At 43.7% G+C, this 19,548-nt stretch overlaps 6 protein-coding genes across 16 annotated transcripts in view; 3 read left to right on the forward strand and 3 right to left on the reverse strand.

The window, feature by feature from the left end:
* Positions 1-1,702, forward strand: part of LOC6535628 (dorsal-ventral patterning tolloid-like protein 1) — a 48,725-nt gene extending 47,023 nt beyond the window's left edge. For 6 of the 9 annotated variants that reach the window (XM_039375521.2, XM_039375520.2, XM_015191753.3 and 3 more), the window contains 2 exons: positions 117-296; positions 604-1,702. In XM_039375521.2, coding sequence (XP_039231455.1) covers positions 117-296; positions 604-920 — 497 coding nt within the window. In that variant the 3' untranslated portion in view covers positions 921-1,702. Of the gene's footprint in view, positions 1-116; positions 297-376; positions 416-603 lie in introns of all 9 variants that reach the window. The other 3 variants (XR_005561479.2, XM_039375523.2, XR_005561480.2) reach the window with 2 other exon arrangements.
* A 1,572-nt stretch (positions 1,703-3,274) lies between these two features.
* Positions 3,275-4,011, reverse strand: LOC6535629. 2 transcript variants are annotated; one of them, XM_002096221.4, is made up of 2 exons: positions 3,731-4,011; positions 3,275-3,655 (listed from the first exon to the last, which is right to left on the reverse strand). In XM_002096221.4, exons 1-2 carry the CDS (start codon positions 3,858-3,860, stop codon positions 3,462-3,464), a joined length of 324 nt encoding a protein of 107 aa, XP_002096257.1. In that variant the 5' UTR covers positions 3,861-4,011; the 3' UTR covers positions 3,275-3,461. The 2 variants fall into 2 exon arrangements, with proteins under 2 accessions (XP_002096257.1, XP_015047244.1); XM_015191758.3 differs by having other exon boundaries at positions 3,275-3,670.
* A 49-nt stretch (positions 4,012-4,060) lies between these two features.
* On the reverse strand, positions 4,061-6,066 carry LOC6535630 (WD40 repeat-containing protein SMU1). The gene is made up of 5 exons (XM_002096222.3): positions 5,907-6,066; positions 5,772-5,838; positions 5,459-5,717; positions 4,305-5,383; positions 4,061-4,241 (listed from the first exon to the last, which is right to left on the reverse strand). Exons 1-5 carry the CDS (start codon positions 5,930-5,932, stop codon positions 4,143-4,145), a joined length of 1,530 nt encoding a protein of 509 aa, XP_002096258.1. The 5' UTR covers positions 5,933-6,066; the 3' UTR covers positions 4,061-4,142.
* Positions 6,067-6,126: 60 nt separating this feature from the next.
* On the forward strand, positions 6,127-7,792 carry LOC6535631 (deoxynucleoside kinase). Its single transcript, XM_002096223.4, has 4 exons — positions 6,127-6,282; positions 6,631-6,982; positions 7,054-7,324; positions 7,383-7,792. The coding sequence occupies exons 1-4, from the start codon at positions 6,252-6,254 to the stop codon at positions 7,530-7,532; spliced, it is 804 nt and encodes a 267-aa protein (XP_002096259.2). The 5' UTR covers positions 6,127-6,251; the 3' UTR covers positions 7,533-7,792.
* A 105-nt stretch (positions 7,793-7,897) lies between these two features.
* On the reverse strand, positions 7,898-8,813 carry LOC6535632 (U1 small nuclear ribonucleoprotein C). Its single transcript, XM_002096224.4, has one exon. It carries the CDS (start codon positions 8,684-8,686, stop codon positions 8,249-8,251), a length of 438 nt encoding a protein of 145 aa, XP_002096260.1. The 5' UTR covers positions 8,687-8,813; the 3' UTR covers positions 7,898-8,248.
* Positions 8,814-9,210: 397 nt separating this feature from the next.
* Positions 9,211-19,548, forward strand: part of LOC6535633 — a 38,793-nt gene continuing 28,455 nt past the window's right edge. Inside the window, exon 1 of one of the 2 annotated variants that reach the window (XM_015191760.2) lies at positions 9,211-10,312. In XM_015191760.2, coding sequence (XP_015047246.2) covers positions 9,697-10,312 — 616 coding nt within the window. In that variant the 5' untranslated portion in view covers positions 9,211-9,696. The remainder of the gene's footprint in view (positions 10,313-19,548) is intronic. The other variant, XM_002096225.4, reaches the window with a different exon arrangement.

Here is a 19,548-nt window from a genome sequence, read left to right on the forward strand (position 1 = left end):
ATTCCTAGCTATAATGCATATTCTCGATCAACTAACCTGAAGTGTTCTGTTACTATTGATTAACATATGAATTCTGTGCTCTTGCTCTCCCCTCGCAATTATTACAAACCATGAAGGTACCACGGAAGCGGCAGAGGAGGACTACGACGTCCTAATTATAATAACGCTTCTCGTCGTCTCGTCCCTAATCTGTCTCCTATGCATACTCTGTCACTCCAGAAGAAGCCGTAGGAACCATGTCCGCCAACTGGGCCTACATCGGAATGCACATTACGACTCGCAGACCAGTGCAACGGGTAAGTCTCCTGTGATATCTTTTTTAAATCTTTTTATACAATATATACTTTTTCAACACGTTTGTTTATGTTTTCTGTAGGTTTTCTTTAAGTGTGGTTTTATTTCATTTGTTTTCAAGGTAATCTCTTTTGTTTTTATTTCTTACCTAAGATATCTTAAAATCTACGAGTATTTCTTAATTCTTTACGTAATTCAAAGAGCAAACTAGCTTAAGAAATCTGTTTAATACCAGAAACACTTTTATTAATAAATATTTATATGTTTATACAACTTATTAATGCTTGAATCCCCCATTTCATGGAGCAGCGGGACTCAGCTCCAGTCGCAGGCATCTGCAGAGTGGAGGCGCCAGCATTGCGGGCAGTTTGCATGGGATCAACAGCGGCAACCTGATGATCCCGCCCGCCCCACTTCCGCCCACCAGTGTGCCGCCGCCGCCCCACATCTGCATCGCCGGGGTGGACATGGGAATGGGGATGGGACACGGGTTGATGTCCAACGGGGAGGACGACGAGGACGATCTGGAGCTCGACGAGGACCAGCTGGACGCGGACATTTTCATCAACGATGTGCACTTCGATGAGGACAACATCGATCATGTCAACCAAATGGCGAACGTCTAACGATGGTTCGGTGCAGTTTTATCGCAACCTTCAGTTTCGGTTTTAAAACGCATTTAGAATAAGGCTATCTAAATAGGTAATGGCGTACGAAGCAACTTTGCAGAGCAAGAACAGTAGATTAAACACACTCCCACAGTGCAAACTGACACGCAGACAGAGGATACAGTAAAACAGTGAAACACGAGTACAGTAAAACCGGGAGGCGAGCAGAAACAAACAGAATTCAAAAGTTAACAATACCTAAAAGACAAGAAATTATGCAAAAATGCGAATTGATTACGACGTAAATTTAATAACGAGCGAAACGGAAGGGTTAGTAGCATTAGAGATGGGCAGGCAAAGCGGAATCTAAGCTAAATAAGTACAGTAGGGCGAGCATGTTGTAGTTGCGATAACTCGATTAGCCAGAAGCGTTTCACATAAGGGATGATGGTGGAATAAGAAACAAATAACAGCTACATTTAATAACTATATTATACACATAGCGAAATACGGCGGAGCGGAGAGAGCGCACAGGCCGATTGGCGGATGTGGAGAAAGCAAGGAGAAGCCGTGCGGCCGAAACGGAAACGAGCCAAAAATCGTGAAGCGGAAGTGCATGTACGAATCATTTTCATAGCCACAAGAGACCGCAGACAAGACGAAAAATAAAATAAAGTTGTTGATTTTTATATTTGATACGAGTAATATTTAGGTGAAGCATAAATTGAATTAATTATACAACCGAAAAAACGAAGACGAAATAAAGTTAATAAAACAATACACACAATTCGCAAAACCGATAGATAAACCAATAATGAATAACGGCAGCAACATACTAAAGGGCATAAAACAATAATAATTACTTACCTTTACATACGCGCATGACTTTTTATTTACACATTTTGTACAAAAGATCTTCGACCCTTGAGGCTACACAAATCAAACTTACAACAACAAAAGGAGAAGACGAAATAATGCATAAATAAAAGAATTAGTGACTATCAAAACTGTATCTTCCAGCAAAGAATAAAAGCAAAAAGCTTAATGACGCTAAATCGAAAAGTTTATATGAGAATAAAAAGGAATTTGAATAAATTATAGTGGCCCCAAAGACGGAAAATGATTGCGAGAAATGGAAAGTAAATAAATTCAAAGATTTTTGTCTATTTAAGCACATTTTTATAAACATTTAAGACGAACAAGAATATTTATAAAAATGTATACGCGAAAGGGAATGATAATAATAAAGTAAATTATACAAAAAGCTAAACACAAAAATCTAAATACAGGAAATGCAATATTAAGTTTCTTTTTTTGTCGGCTCGAATTATATTTGACAATTGACTTTTTAATGAAATATAATTTTATGTTATTTTATCAACGTAACATTATACATAAGCAAACCTGTTGCGAAGATAAAAGCGATTTTAGTTGAAATCAGTTTCCTCCGTTTTGGAGCTAAATGATAAATTCCCCGAAATTTCCAAGAATAAATAATAATTATTGGTTTCATAGCGCACGTACATTTTGCAAAGAAAATTGAGAAAATAAAGAATACGGCTTAAATCAGCGATGGAAACTTAAACCCGTTTAACGTAAAAACCATTTATAATAAAAGTATGTAGGTGTTACAAAAATGCTACATTAATTAAACAAGAAAGATAAAAAAAGCGAAAATAAATACAATTACATTGATGAAGTAAACCGTTGTTAAATTGTTGCATAAAAAAGCATAATGATCAAGAACTCCTAGGAATTAATTCTTATTAATAAACTTTAGTTTAAGTGTACAAATTTTGTTGTTGTATTACATTAAAACCGAACAGAAAGAGCAAAGAATTCAATTAGTAAATAAAAACTCTAAATTTGTGTTCTAGCAATAAAAATTAAACATAAATTTAAAGAAAAATAGTACGAAAACGTAAAGCTAATAAAAAGTTTGAAAAAGAATGTCCCCAACAAAAAACCTATCCCAAAACAAAAAAAAAATGTTCTAAACTAAAAAGTTTACTAAAGTAACACAAAGTTAAACTAAAACACCCCAAAAAAGCAAATGTTAAAATTACAATTAAACCTATAAATAAGACACTTAAAGAAAGGAGTCAAACACATTTGAATTGAGAGACGTTTTCAAATTTCAAAACCCGATACAGAAATCAGAAAACCGAATCTCGGGCGCACTTATTGGCAGAGAACATGGCGCCGTTTGCGAAGAGAGATGACCGAATAACAAATAAAATAGTTAAATGATAAAACGCAGAACAAAAATTTTAAATTAAAAGGAAACACCTACAAAAACAATTCCATGTTAACATTAAATATAAATAAAGGTAATTAAATAAATGAATACTAAAACCAATTAAATAACTCACTTTTTGACTCTGTTCTATTCGTGGGATGATTTCTTTTTTATTTTTTTGGTTTCTAAATTTAGTTAACTATGTTTAATTTATAAAATGCGCCTTTCCTTAGAACATGTAAACAATTTTCATTTGTGATAATTTGTTATTGAGAAACTACGAATAAATGTAAGGTGTATCATTACATCGTGTCGCTGAGCTAGTTTTGAGAATTTATGCGAAACTTCTCCAGCATTTTATTGATGGCTTCCTCATCGCCATCGATCTTGGCCTTCTCCTGCTGCAACACCTCCTGGAAAGTCTTTTGTTTAGTGCCCACCAAGTAAAAGTCCTCATCGGAAATGGTGACCTGCGCATCGACACCGGAAGCACTCCCCTCGTAGATGTCCAATGCTTTGAAATCAAAGACTACGATGAGACGGTTAACGGTGGGATAACTCACAACAAGGCCTTCTCCTTCTCACTCACCCATGCTCTTGATGAGATTACCATCCACGTCGGTGAAGTTGAACTGAAACGTGTTAACGACGGTGCGCCGGGCAGGATCCGATTCCTTCAACTTGTTGCGAATCTTCTCGATGATCTCGTCGCTCTTCATGTTGCAAGTGAACGGGCTGAGTGTCGCTGCTCGACTAATTTAGGTGCTGGAACCGCAATTGAGGCAAACTTTGCGGATTAGCGCTCTGAGAGATTGGCGCTTTGCATAATGCTTAATTAAAGTCAATTTGTTTCATATAGGCAAGATTGAAGATATTGATGTGCAGGAATGGGGTAGGGCATGAGAAAAACAGCAAGTGCTTTGGGGTCAGTAGGTATATTTCGGCAGCTAAAATAAGACTACCAACTAAAACTAGGTGTGAAAGTCAATTGCTTATATGGTCTAGGGCTTCCAAAGCCTCAGCAGGCCGTCCTCACTGTAGCTGGCCAGCAGATTTTGATGCGGATGATGTGTCAGGCCAATGACGTCTTTTTCATGAACCTATGGCAGAAATGTCAGGATTTTTTTAAACGGATTGAGAACAAAGTTTCTGGAGCAGCTTACGTTCAAAGTACGTTCCAGTTTACCGGAGGAGACGGAGAAACAGTAAAGTACCTGATCCTCTCCGGCGCAGTATATGAACTCTCCTCGAGGCGAAAGAGTGGCTGAGATAAAGGCTCCACCTTCGCGCTTACCCGACGAGAAGGATCGCACAATCTGGCCCTGCATGTTCATAATAACTACAGTATTGGATCTGTTGCAGACGATGAAGTGCTCGGGATTCTTGGGCAGGATGAGGACTGTGTTAACGGCCAGCTCGTTGCCAAGGGGCTTGTACGTGGCCACGCACTCGGTAGTTTTAAGGGACCAAACCTTAACTGTGCCGTCGGAAGATGCGCTGAGCACGCTGTGTCCGTCAGGCGTAAAGGTTGCTTCGTTTACGAACGATGAGTGTCCCTTGAACTCCTTCAGCATCTTTCCTGACTTCAGCCCGTGCAGTCTCACCGTGTAGTCGAATGACGCGCTGAGAACCTGGCTGTTATCTCGCGAGAACTGCAGACAGGTTATTCCTTTGGTGTGGGCTTTCTCGAATTTCCGCAAACACTGACCGGTGATGATGCGCCACACCTTGATTTGGCCATCTTGTGCGCCCGATGCCACCATTTCGGAGTCTCGTGAGAAGTTCAGCGCCAGCACCGCCTGTTCCATCATCATGAACTGGTCCTGCGCCTGGTACTTGAGATCCTTTCTCACCTTGCCAGTGGTAAAGTTCCACACCTCAAGGAAGCCGTCCACACTGCCCGTTATCAGATACTGACCATCCGGCGAGAACTGAGCGCACTCAACGTGCGACTTTTGGCCAAATTTGATTTGTCGGAACAGCTGGGTGGGATACATTTCTTCTTCCTGGTCCTTCATAGCAGCCTTGCCGCGGAACAAATCGATGGTGGTGCCGGGCGGAAGGAGTCCTTGGTGCTGTTGCCATTTTAAAGCCTGTCCCAGCAGCGCCAAGAGCCTGGAGGAGGGCACCACATGCACTTCACCACTGAGCTCTTGGGCTATGGCCGTGCGCCGCTTCTCCTTGCTACTTCCCTCCGCATAGGCTTCTCTGGGATCGAAATAGGCGCGCTGCAGCATGTTTTCTAGAGACAATTTAATAATCGAATTAAAAGAAAACTATTAATGTTCGCGAAACCAACGAGTGGTTAATATTTTACCCAAATGAATGTATCGTTCCGGCTCCTGCTGCTTTAACATGCTCATGGGGTCCGTCTGGCGGAGTAGAGATCTTGCTGCGCCCAGTTCTCTGAGCTCAATCAGCTCCAGAACTATCTGCTCGTACAGATTGAGTAGCTTCTTATCCGGTAATTTGAGGGACTGGGTTACTTTTAGCACGGTGTCCCAGTGCCCGTTGGAGATGTCCTGCACAAATCCATCCACGCTGTCCACCGTATTCAGGGAGACACCCGTTTCCTCCTGAAAGTTCAAGATCATAAAGAGACCAACTCTCTGGGGGGCATAAGCACTAACCTGTAACGTTTGCAGGGTCTTCATAAGGTTGGACTCCTTCAGGTACTGCTGGATGAGCCGAATCACACTTTGTTTGGGGGGTGAATCACAAAATTAGTAAAAACTTGGTGTTAGTGGTCGAGTCCCAATACTTACTCGGCTGATTCAATTTCAATGGACATCGCTAACCAAGTGCCGGGTCTTTGAGGCCTTCAGAAATAGGTTTTAATACAGGTTTTAAAAGTTTACAATAATATTGATAAAATACGCGTCGTTGTAGGGATGGCACATAACCGATATCCATGCACAGAACAGCTGACCGTTATCGTTATCGCCGACAGCTGATTCTCTGCACAAGCGAACGCAATTTTATTTCACAAAGTTGAAGAAAACTAAAAAGTGACAATAAAGTTATAAGCAATAAATTATTCATTTCATTGCTATCAATGGTATTTGTAATTAATAAAGTTGTACAAACACTAACGCTGTTGTAGCCAGGTCATGTGGAAGAGAGACATCCTATCATTTATAAGTAATTCAAACAGCTTCGCTTTAAATTTTATCTTTTTGGATCTACACACTTATTCTGGCAATAGAATTCGCACACATATGCACACAGTTGCCGATCAGCCGGTCGAAAAACAAACATGACGATAGGAAAACCCGATTAAAAAAAAAGATACAAATGGCGGTGTTCCCGCTCTTTTTGTTTTTCGGCGGTAAACGATCTCACCAGGCGGGTTGATTCAGTCACCATTTGCCCGCCGCTGTGTACAGTACTCCATTGAATCCGGAAAAGCCAACTCCATTCCCGATCCGTTTCTGCTGTGCTGTACCTAAACCAGATAGTAAAACCCCACTCCCCCACTCTCACGTGTAGATCGCGGATTGTCCGGTCTGATGGCGGAGGCAGCATCCTGTGCCCGAAAGGGGACCAAGTACGCCGAGGGCACCCAGCCCTTCACCGTCCTCATCGAGGGCAACATTGGCAGTGGGAAGACCACGTATTTGAACCACTTCGAGAAGTACAAGAACGACATTTGCCTGCTGACCGAGCCCGTCGAGAAGTGGCGCAACGTGAACGGGGTCAATCTGCTGGAGCTGATGTACAAGGAACCCAAGAAGTGGGCCATGCCCTTTCAAAGTTATGTCACGCTGACCATGCTGCAGTCGCACACCGCCCCAACCAACAAGAAGCTAAAAATAATGGAGCGCTCCATTTTTAGCGCTCGGTAAGTGCATTATCCCCGTCATCAGGTTTGACCAGAAGCGCTAATTTTATCCATTACCCACTGCCCCGCAGCTATTGCTTTGTGGAGAACATGCGACGAAACGGTTCCCTGGAGCAGGGCATGTACAATACGCTAGAGGAGTGGTACAAGTTCATCGAGGAGTCCATTCACGTGCAGGCAGATCTCATCATTTATCTGCGCACCTCGCCGGAGGTGGCGCACGAGCGCATCCGGCATCGGGCTCGCTCAGAGGAAAGCTGTGTGCCGCTTAAGTACCTTCAGGAGCTGCATGAGTTGCACGAGGACTGGCTGATACACCACAGACGCCCGCAGTCGTGCAAGGTAGTTTAAGGAAATTCCTCACACTTACCAAAGCCGCTAAAGATGCATTTTTCCTCAGGTCCTAGTCCTCGATGCCGATCTGAATCTGGAAAACATTGGCAGCGAATACCAGCGCTCGGAGAGCAGCATATTCGACGCTATCTCCAGTAACCAAACGCCCTCGCCGGTCCTGGTATCTCCCAGCAAGCGCCAAAGGGTCTCCAGATAATCCTAATCCTATTAGTACCTAAGTGTGTGTAGTACAGAGTTAAACATAATATAAGAAGCTCAGACGAGCCGATCCGCGGGATAAAGGCAGAAACTGATACACTTACATTTTAAGCCCCTGATTAACACATTCAAATTAACAATTATAATCCACATTATATTCTCTTCACAGATTTTAGTATGTAAGCTCAAAAATTGTAATAAAAACTGTGAATGTCTAGCTAAAGGCAAGGCACCTAATATATTTGTGTTAGCATTTCAGTTCACTTGCATTTTAACTATGTATATTGTATTGGACAAAAAAATAAATTTATGGGAAGCGTGGCCTTCTCTAACTTACTACAGATTTTTCTTTTTCTTAAAGTGTTAAGGTGAAAGCATGTTGCAAGTTTTTCTATTTTCCGAAAAAGGGTTTTATACAGAATATTTAAAATAAATAATCACGCATTAAATAAATGTGCATTATCTGCACAACCGGCGTGACCTTATCGCAATATGTATGCCTACGCAAAAATTGCATGCCCATCTACTTACGGACCTCGATATATAATTTATTTATGGGCTTTCCACAAAGACAACCATTTGTGTAGTCAACTTGCTTTATATAAATGTATATAATTAATTTTCTCGCGTTTGGCTTAAATGCTACAGCTTAATTAGGACATCTCAAGGGGGGCACTCCTTTGCTCCAAATTAGGATGATGTTCTTGAGGGCGTTCACTTGGGACCGTTCATGATTCCTGGACGGACGCCGGGTATAGTGCCAAGTGGAGGCGGTGGTCCCATCATGGCCATGGGATTCATGATCGGTGGCGGCCGCATGCCCATCATTGGGTTCATCAGTGGAGGCATGTAGGGCATTCCAGGCATCCCCGGTCGTGGAGGAGCACCCATGTTGGGCGGCGGTATAGACACGCCCGCTGGCTTCGGAGGCGCTCCTCCTGGCCCACCCGCAAACGGGTTGTTTGTGATCTTGCCCGCTTTGAAGGCGGCGGTGGTGGCGTCAATTAAATGCTGGGCCTGTTCCTCCATCCACTTTTGGTAGTAGAACTTCACATTGTCGCGGTGCTTGCGGCCGGTGCAGTGTGTTTTCCGCACTGAGGGCGAGTCGTGGGTCAAGTAGGTGTCGCAGTAGTCGCAATAATACTTTGGCATTGCGCTAATTTATTAACTTTATCGTGGAAATTCGGTCCACTGTAGTTTTATTTATTTTTTCGGAGTCGTATGACCGTATTTCACAAGGGTTATAAACTACAAAACTGCTGTCTGGCAACACTAGCCTTGTGTATATCGATAATTTGTACAGGAACATTCAGCTTGACACTGTCTTAGGAATGTGAATTAGGTTTGATAGTTTACTTTCTATACATTATGCCTATTTCTTTATTACTTTTATAACGATTAGTTTTTATTTTCCTTAAAAAGATACAACATGGATTTAAAGCACGCTTTTTAATAAAAGTGTTGTGATGAGACACTTAAATACAATTTTATGCCCACTGTGCACTGTTAAATATTACAGCGTGTAAGAGACTGTAAACTCTGCAATGTGTTCTGGATAAGCCTAAGTAGTGCCTTGAACCAGAGGCAGCAAAATACTGAAGCTGCCAGGCTGAACGGGCACACAGGCAGATAATTGATCTGCGGCCACACAGCCCTTGCCTTGCAGTGGGCACACTGGCAGTTATTTTGAAACCGGCGAAATACGAGGACGTCAGCGCGGACGGTCGGTTTTTCGTATTTTTGCCGGCTAAACACACCTTTCGAACGACGCGTAACGGTGGCCGGGCCATAAAATCGCCACAATCACGGGCAATTCGAGTGCAGCGTGATAATTATGCGAGGCTGAGAACTAGCCAGAAAATAGAGCAGAAATTAGGGCGGCCAATAAACCAGTTGATTTAAACTGGTTTGTAAGTGCGTGTGAAAAGGCCAAGGAATTTGGCCGAAAGTAGTAGACAATAGCTAAGCGGCTACGACTGCGGAGGATTCAAGTCCAGAAGTTGTCCGACCAGTTTTCGGTTCCCCTTGTGCGTGTGTTTGTGTGTGTAGGATTACTTGGATTACCTTTTATTTAATGTTGGTCGGTGCCTTCGAAGTAGAGCGAATGAATCGGAGCAGCTAGTGGCCGCCAGAGAGATCAAGAGTGAAAGAGCCAGCGAGAGATGCCCTTCATCCAGCGCGTGGTGCAGCCCGTCAATGTGGCCCAGGCCACGGCGGCGAGCTTGGGCCATGCCTCCGGACGATTCCATTGCACGCCGGGCAAGTGCCGAAACAACAACTGCATTAACAAGCAGTCGCCGGATGGAGAGGAAACAATCACCAATGGCCATGGATCGCCCACATCACTTACCAGGGTGTTGGTTCACCAGGCGCCGGAGGATCAGCCGGTGCCGCCCGCTCCGGCACCCATGAAGAAGCTGAAGCACCACGTCGAGTTCCTGTCCACCTCGCCCACTCGCCACCAGTCGCAATCCCTGCCCAATTCGAGGCATCCCAGCCAGCAAAGGCCGGCGCTAGGAAGGATCGCCAGTGCACCCCAGTCGCCCACTGCCGGCTCCTCCAAGGTGGTTTCCGGCCACGAGTTCGACTCGATCAGCAACATAACGCTGAGCAACGCCCTGCGGCAATTGGCCAGCTTAGTCCTCATAGCCAGCGACATCTTCGATGACCTGCAGCGGGATCTGCAGGCGGTGGGCGAGCGGGCCGGTCGGGTGCAGCGGAAGATTGCCGCCGTGGAGCGACGCGTCTGTGCCTACGATCCGAAAACGGTCACAGTTCGTAAGTAGACCCATTCATCTTCCGTGTTTTCAATCCGATGCACAATCCTTAGTCATCAGTGTAGTTACCTAGGATGTATGTGGAAGCTCCACCATGTGTATTCCCCCCACGATTCCCTCTCAAAGTCAAGTGTGTTATCACGGACGGCTTATCGCCCGTCATCTTCCGCTTTGTATGCGTGGAGTGGCTTCTGTGTGGGTGGCTGTTTGGCGGAGAACGTGCTCCAATCTTATCTGCTTTCGCAACACGCGGGGAATTCAATTTGCAAAGGCGCAAAAGGGAGGAGAAGCAAAAATAAATTAGTGGGAGAAGTGGGGAGCAGGTCTCGCTATACCCTAGCAAAGTCTTTTTACTCGGGTTATCTAAAAACAAAAACCCATTTAAATATTGGGTTTTATTTTTTGGTTATATAATATTTTATGGAACATTTAATTTCATTGATTCCTTTTCTATTTCATTTCATTTAATTTGAAAGTGAAGAGGAATAATTATATTTATTGTGTTCTATGAATTTATATTTTACTGGCTAGCGCTGGACTTTACGATGTAATTAAAGCTACAAGCTACTAGTTAGCATTTACTAGCTCAGCACATCAAAATGACTGCAATCAATACTCAAATATGATCCTGATGGTATCAAGCTCCGCCTGAAATCGTCATACCCTGCGTACACCCTTTTTCAGAGCATCTCAGTAAAAAGAACTCGAGGGAATGCCGAACCAGTGGAAATTAACACCTTGTTTGCTTTGTCGCCTTCGCTGTTTTGCTCCTGCCCTCATTCCACTATGCCGAGGTTGGTGAGTGGGTGGGGCTGGGTGGCCTGCCCATACAATTAGCTTCTTGGTCGCGTCCAGCGGAGGCTTCTACAATTACCAACTGCGAGCTACGAGCACTTAGATAAGCGGTCTAAAGTCGTTTGGCTCATTGTTTTCGCGACCTTGTGTTAAATACCTTCCAGCACGAATGGCCATTTATGTGGCAAGTGCCGCTGTTGTTGTTGTTCTAGTTGCAACAGCAACAGGTTATCTGCAGTGGCTGTCAAACTTCGTGATATGCCCAAATCGGCATTTAGCTCTTTGCTTCGCTTAGCACTTTATCGCTTTTTCATTTTTCTGGTTGCAATCCGAATTTTGTTTTTCGCTTGAAAACGTTCAATAACTTTATGAAATCCCAACGGCAGACTGGCGACGCTGACTGCAGCTTTTTCACTCCTACTTGATATTGTTGCCATTATTATTGTGCACTTAGCTGCACACTTCTCTGTGCGAGGAGCTCAACGTGGCGTACGATCATTGTCAGCTGTCATTTTGCAAGAGCTCACTTTGTTTACGCCCCTCTGTTGCCGCTTTTGGCTCCTTGTCAGCTGCCCGAGAGCAAAAACCCAGAAAAAACACGAAAACAGCAGCTGCTGCTCTTTGGGCAACTGCATGCGCAATCGAAAACGTCGGACTAATTGCTCAGGTATGAAGCCCGGGAAAAACAAGAGCACCACACTCGGGCTTCTACATATGCACGTACAGCTGGGGGCACAAAAATAGCAATACTAATAGTAAAGGTTCATAAAGCACTGTGATATTAGAACATTTGTATGACCTAAGCATTTTCTTCCGTCTCCAAATAGAGTTTTTTTTTTATAAAACAACTAGCATTGCTTCCACTAAATACTATAAAGTATTTATAATAAATACATATATGTATATATTTTTTATTAGGCGGTCCTTTTTATTTGTCTTGAGTTGTTAAATGCAATTCCTGATTGAGTATTTTGCAAACCAAATTTTAAAAATAAATTATCTAGGATAGGCATTTTTTTCTTATACTTATTTTCAAGATTTGTATTTTACATGTCAGGGCTATTTAAAAATATGCCCTGGTAATAACCTTTAAAACGGGTGAAGGCATAAAATTGAATAAAGTTTATCTAAAACTTTGCCACAAGCGTCCGAAATAAAAGGTAATAAAACCTTAATATTGTTATATTTTAAAAACCCAACTAAACTGGTATAATAAAAACCATATGTGTAGTTATTATTAAGGCCACAAAGAACCCCTGGCCAACTATTATTTTCACCTTAACTGTGGGCTGTTAATTTTGAAATTTGCAACTGCTTCGGAAGTGTGGACTCCTTCCATTCACCTCACCTGTTCCTTTGTCCCGCAGCCATTAATGTGCTCATATTAGAAATGCCATTACATCGCGCCATTTGCGGCAACTGCTAACCTAACCTAAGCACCACTCGGAAAAGTGCCTCTTTTCCTGGGCAAGTGCAGCCAAGCGTGCGAAGCAGTTGTCGAGGGTAATTCCCATTCGTGCTCCGGCTGTTACTGCTGCGGGCCTACGGGTAACCATGGCCAACTACCGCCTATGAACTACTAACTATATCTGCCAATCGATCGGCCATATTGCCGGCCAACAACATGTTGCAGGGTAAGCTAAAGAAATATAGATGGAAGTACGTGAGCGGCATGGACAACCGGCGAATTGTTTGCGCTCAGCAGGCGCTTTTCGCAAAAGAAGGCCCTTTGAAGAGCTCAAATGCCGCTGTCCACTTACGCACTTGTCCACTTCGGACACTCCAGTCCGCTCTCTGGTCTCTGGTCACTGGAAACTTGATCCTGGGCGGAGGACACATGTGCGCGGGCATCCCAGAGAATCTGAGATACTAAGATACTACATAGATGCCCAGTCACAGGCACACATGGCCAGATTGTTTTGAACAGGAAACGAGCATTTGTAATTACAGCCACAGTGGGGCATAAATAACGCGAGGCCAAAGAGATACGGCCCGCATCCCAGAGATACACGAAAAGCCGAAACCGAAAAACCTGTTCCCACCTGCAGCATTGCGTGTCTGTATGAGTGTGAGTGTGCCTCAAAAACTAAACAAACAAGCCAACGAAAAATACAGCCAGCTATGAAAATGCCTCGACTGCACAGTACGAAAAAAAGAAAGGAAGATACTGTATCTAAAGGTTTATACATATATCTTTGTTTGCGAGAATGTACTTTTTTTTGTCTTAGCCAGCCACGCATTATTTTTCAAGTGCGCTGATGAGCATTTGATTGTTGCAGTCAAACTTGGCCCAGGGCTCCCCCTTTTTCCCATTTTGGAGCCAATACAAGCCACTCAACTGCGGTTGGTTTTGCCTTCGATGCGTCTGAAATTCTGACTGCGCTCCTCTTGTTTATTTTCCCGACATTTTTCTCTCACTTGAAGCGCAAAACCGAAATGTAAACCAACCAAACAACCAGTCCAGCCAGCCAGCTACAGATACAGATACAAATGCAGATAAATAGACGCGTCTGTCATCGTGTGCATGTAAACAGCGGCGGGATGGAAGGAGTCTCCATTCCAGGGCCGATAACAGTCTGAATCCCGATTCCAGTCGCTATTCAGACAAAAGAATTGGAGAGGACTTCACTGGAATTATGGAGTTGTCTGTGCAGTTTTCATATTACAAATTAGATATAAGAAATTCTCTTTTGAATATTTGTAGAAGTGCTATACTAAATATGGCAATTCTATAGATGACGCTTCAGAATTCTCTTAAGTTCCTGAAATATTGGAGACTTGGCTGTAAAGATGCTTCTAAAGATTACGAATAGAAGGAGAGATAAATTTGTAAAAAATGTATGAATTATATTTTCTTTTATTATGAAGAAAAAAACAATAGAGAACGCTATAGTCGAGTTTCCCGACTATCTGATACCCGTTACTCAGCTAGTGAAAGGGAGAAGGAGAGTCTAAAACACAGTTTTTGGCGGTTTGTAGGCGTTATAGTGGGCGTGGCAGAAAGTTTTTTGGCAAATCGATAGAAATTTACAAGACCAATATAAAAATGAAAAAATATCAAAACATTTTTCAAAAGTGTGGGCGTAGCTGCTTTGGGCGGTTTGAGGGCGTTAGAGTGGGCGTGGCCCACTTTTTTGGTAAATCGATAGAAAATTACAAGACTAATACAAAAACGAAAAAATTTCAAAACATTTTTCAAAAGTGTGGACGTGGCAGCTTTGGGCGGTTTGTGGGCGTTAGAGTGGGCGCGGCAACATGAATCGACAAACTTGCGCTGCGTCTATGTCTCTGGAGTCTGTATGCTTAATTTCAACTTTCTAGCTTTTGTAGTTCCTGAGATCAGAGCGTTCATACGGACGGACAGACAGACGGACGGACAGGCGGACATGGCCAGATCGACTCGGCTATTGATCCTGATCAAGTCTTTATATGGTCTGAAACGGTTCCTTCTGCCTGTTACATACTTTCCAACGAATCTAGTATACCCTTTTACTCTACGAGTAACGGGTATAAATACCATATTTTTCTAAAGAAGTTACCATAATATTTCTGTTTCTTTTTAAGACTACACTTATACAAAGCTTGTATGCTTTACTACTACTATTACACAAGTGGCTTATGTAAAATTCCTCCTCATGGTCATTCTAATCTAAAAAATTCGCTGAAAATGCATGTTGTATTTGCGCCTGGCTAACACTCTTGGCCATGTTGTTCAGCCAATTTAGCCGCAAGTGTAGCAGCCACTTAAGGCCACGAGTTCAAATGCAAGAGGAGATTCTTCCCTGAAATTGCTTGTTGCGTGCTTCCTCGATTGGAACGGGTTGCGTTGCTTTTGCGTCTGGAATCTGCAGATTGATTGCCGATCGCTTAGGCCGCTTATGCCGCATTTTTGCACGTTCGCCTAGCGAGGCGCAATAAGAACCAAACCAAAAGCCAATGGAAAAGCAAATGGCCAATATAAATGGGGTCCGAGTCAAAGTTGCCTGCCTGCTGCTGCTGATGGATTCCTATGCAACCGCAGCAACTCCAGCTCCAAGAGCAACGGCAGCCACTGCAGCAATATCAGCAATAGCGACAACCGCAGCAAGAAGAACATCAACGCACCTTTTCAGTCATTGAACTTTAAGCTATGCGTTCGTTGGTTCGTTCGTTCGACAACTGGGCCCCAACTCTCCATTGTTGATTGCCCCCACTTCAGGCCCACTTCCCCAACCCAAAGCCTAAATGAAACCCCAGCCCCCAAATGTTCGATACGTTCGAACTGGGAAGATTGGAAGACGCAGACGATCGCTAGCCAGGGATTTGAAGCACTGCGCTCTTCGATTTTTGATTCTTAACAACGTGGAGAATGGGCAAAAGACTCGAAATTAATGTGTCTGTCTGGGTTTTGTCTGTTTACCTTAAGCGGTATTTATATGCAGCGCCGTGGGCTGTAAATTTGAGTGGTTCATTCTTCGGTGCTTCCCTGTCGATAGTGTCGCAGTAGTGCAGCGGATGCGATTCGTGCTGCTTGATTAATAGCCTTTGGCCGCAGTTTAAGGGCGTCGTTAAAAGCTTTTTCCAACTGTCGATTCGAGTTTCAAGTTCTTTGGCGGTTTTCAAGTTCAGCGGTGTCTGGTCGTAAACACCTTTGGAAACACTGCACCCGCATTTCGAAGCACGACTTTCTAATCTGAATGGGAATGGAGTAGCACGAGGGGTTTGCTGGTAAACTTGCCCAGGGCCCTTTCTCGACTCAATCTTCCTCGCCTTCAATGGCATTTATATTTAATTTTCTCGAGCCAAAAACGTGTTTGCAAATACCAATTCGGACGACCGGCAGATGGAAGTGCGCGGAACGTGGGCGTTAGAACAAAAGCAAATTGTGCGTCGGGAATTCCATCTGCACGCCGTTGGAAAGCGGAAAACACAGAGCAGTCACACCGTCATACTGCCATACATCCATACAGCTATACAGCCAGCGTGCGATCTGAGTTTATGGATTCGTTCCAGAAACCTGTACACGTAGCACAGGTAAACAGCGTCACTAATCAAGGGGCAGGACAGGGGAGTTGCAATTGCAGGAGGGGGAGGGAAAGAGGTCCAGGGACCACCACAAACCCTGGGAAGACCATTACCTTGCATTACCATCGGAATTTCTCAGCAGCAGTCGTCGACACACAGGGAACTTCTACTAAATTGGTCATTACTTTTCGTTACTGTGTTAATGCTGCACATCTAAATAAAAGAAAAAAATGGTATAGAAATAATGAAAATATCAATATTAACATAACAAATCGTATTTAGTAATTAAAAATGTATGGACTGCGTCATCTTCACAAAATATAAAAAAAAAGTTTTGTTATCATGTTATTTCCAAATAGGCAACGATTAACAAATAAATAAAAACAACTTCATTATTGAACTAGTATATCAATTGATCGTGCAATTTCTTTAAGTGTGTCTGCCTTCTTGGCTCGCAAACCAACTTGTTTCTCGGAATTTCATCGCAAGAACTTCAAGTGCTTTCCTGCCTGGTTTTTGTTTTCGGGCAGCTTTAAGGTCCAACCGAGTCAGACCTTCGGTTGGCATTACGTAAATGTGCGTTTGCGGCAAACAAATTGCAGAACTGGCTAAAAGGGTGGGACAGGGAGAGGAAAAGGAGAAGAGTGAGAGGGACAGAAAGGAAAGCCGGCAAAATGGGAAATGGAAACACTTTTTCGCCCGTTTGCTGCTGGTTTCATAATGCGGCCTTAATGTCTGTCTATCCCTGCTGTCCCTGCCCCTCGTCCCGGCAGGGAAGTCCCCTTCCTTTCCTGGCTGTCTGTGCTGATTTCCGGACGACTGATTGCAACGGCGACGGCAACTCGTGTTTCATTTTTCACTCTCATTCATCTGGCAAACATCACGCAATGCCGGGCGACAGATGAGCCAAGACTCGCCGCTTTTGACCCGGTCTCCGTTCTGTGTTTTTTTTTTGTTTTTTGTCTTGCGTCCCAGGTAAACGCGATTCCGGGTTTTCAGTGTTTCGGAGTTCCAGTGTTCCGGCCATCGTAAACCGCAAACTGTGAGCAAATGTTCCTGCCAAAATGAGCGCTATGCTGGCATGTTGCATGCAACCCGTTCTACATCAACCCTCTGGTTAACTGCATTCATAATTCACCCTTTTCCAGGGGCAGGGTACCTGGTTGGATGGATGGATGGAGGAAGTGTCAGTGCGAAAATTGCTTTGTTTGTGGCATAAAAACAAGTTCTCCCGGCCCGAAATTACCGAATTCCCCCTGAGCAGAGACGTCTAGTAAAGGCAAGGGTTTCGAACAGCTGATGCGTTGATCAGATCGGGCTCATGTCATATGCAAATTAATGAAAACCTGGGTGTGCTTTCCATATAGGGTTCGTTTTCTAATCCATGAGAAATCGAAGAGTAATGCAACAGCAGCTGCTGCAAACCCTTTTACCTATTGTTTAACCTTGCCCATGCTACATTAGATTGTTTTTTAGATTGACTATGATATAATAAAACATTGGTCTTGGCTGACTTCCATGTATCGTATCTACGCCATATGTTTACACACCTTCGATGGCAGCCCAAGGTGCTGAACTGTAGTGTTGTAATACTTGGCGCGAGGCATTGGTCTAAATATATTGTTTATGGGCACAGATATTGATTTCAAGTGTGCGCCAAGGGAATTTTCAATAATTCCATAGGCACTTATCAGCTCTAGGATTTTCTGTGCCTTGTTTTAAGTAGATTGTTTTAGATTTTCCACTCATGTACTTATTAGAAAAGTTCGCAAAATGGATATCTAAACCAGTTCTTTTTGTATCCATTCAGCTTCTTTTTATTTTTTCAAAGTTCTCACCTAAAATAATTTCCTTTTTTAATCAGTTATATAAATGTTATAGCTGCCATAATCTCATTTCTTAGGGGTGGCTCCTTTTGTAGGAACGGAAAACATTCTATACTTTACTGTTAACCCACTGCATCCCCTAAAGCTGAATACCTTTATCTACTCACGTTCTCTACTTGGAAACCCAGGCAACAATCGCGTGATCTAACTCGGAGCTCTTTATCTTTTATTCATTGTGTGTCTGCCACAGTGGTTAGTTCCAACTAAAAGTGCGGCATTTAGCCCGCTAAACGATGTCTGGGGAGGAGGTGAAGGGGGTAGAGCTTGCAACATTGTACCATTGCTTCTGCGACAATGGAAACATGGAGTGAGTTCCCCAGAGTCGCAATTCATTAGATACGAAACACGTTGCTCTGATTGCCGAGCATGTAAGAGCGAAACTACTAAAGGGGCTCAGCTTTTTCAGCAGCCTCGCGTCTGCTTTTTTGTGCGCTTTTCGTTGGATAAGTTTTACATGATTTTGAGAGCATGTTCTGGGAGAATGCGTGAAGATGAAAATGAACAAAAAAAGGGGGCAGATACACATACTCGTACAGCCGTTGAGGCTGGGCACTGTCAGCTTGACTGACATCATTTCCGATGTTTATCTTTTCATGTTAACAACTGTAGCAAGCGACACGGAGCACAAACAATCCAATCCTTTGCAACAACCAGAACAGCAAGAACAACAATGAGCCTTGGCTTTCGGGTCAAGAGCTGGCTTAACTTTTCCCGAGTTTATTTTCCCTTTTTTTGGAAGCCTTAAACGGGTCAAAATGACGGCTTAATACAATTGCCTTGAGACATGTAAAAGTTCTATCTATTTTCTAGAGTACATTGACCGAAATTCAGTTAGGGTTCAATCAAGTGCCCACTGATTGTGGAGGATTTTTTCGGAAAACTTGTTGCTTCTGTTGCTGCTTTCACTTGATTTGCATAAAGACAAGAGAGGCCTGCAACGGTAAAAATGATTTTCCATAAGCGAGGAAAACCTGAAACTCCGCCGAGGAGAATCTCTCTGGGGGAATGGAAGCTTGCGCAAGCGGAGAGCCTCTTATGCAGCCGCCTCGTAATGGCCAATTAAGCCGCGTCATGCCGTCAACCAGTCAGTCAACCCAGTCAAAGAAGTCAACCCGCTGAAACTGCATTTGATCAGTTCGCGCGTGAAGCCGAGTGCGTGGGACCTGCCATCGACATGGCCTCCATTTTGAGTCCAGATGCCAAGTCATCATGGCTGCCCCATTTGGAGCCGGAATTCGGAGTTGTACGCCCAAAAGAGTAGGAGGCCACGCACTGCAAGCTCTAAAAAAAGAAAAGCTCGAAGTTAGGAATACAGCCAGCAGGCAGGCACTTACGCCCCCTCCTATAAAGCAGGTGGGCAGGTTTGTTATTTTTTGGGGGGAGCCAGTGGAAGTTGCTCAGCCATAACTGCATGCCCTGCCGGATTAATTACGCACATGTGTGAGCGGGCGAGGCCGCCTTAGGGCTATCATTTACGCTAAATGCACACTGAAAACAGTAATTAGATTGTCTATGCCCGTAAATCCAGCGTGCCACTTGAGATGAAACTCGG

This window comes from Drosophila yakuba, chromosome 3R (assembly GCF_016746365.2).
Source record: "Drosophila yakuba strain Tai18E2 chromosome 3R, Prin_Dyak_Tai18E2_2.1, whole genome shotgun sequence".
NCBI lineage: Eukaryota > Metazoa > Arthropoda > Insecta > Diptera > Drosophilidae > Drosophila > Drosophila yakuba.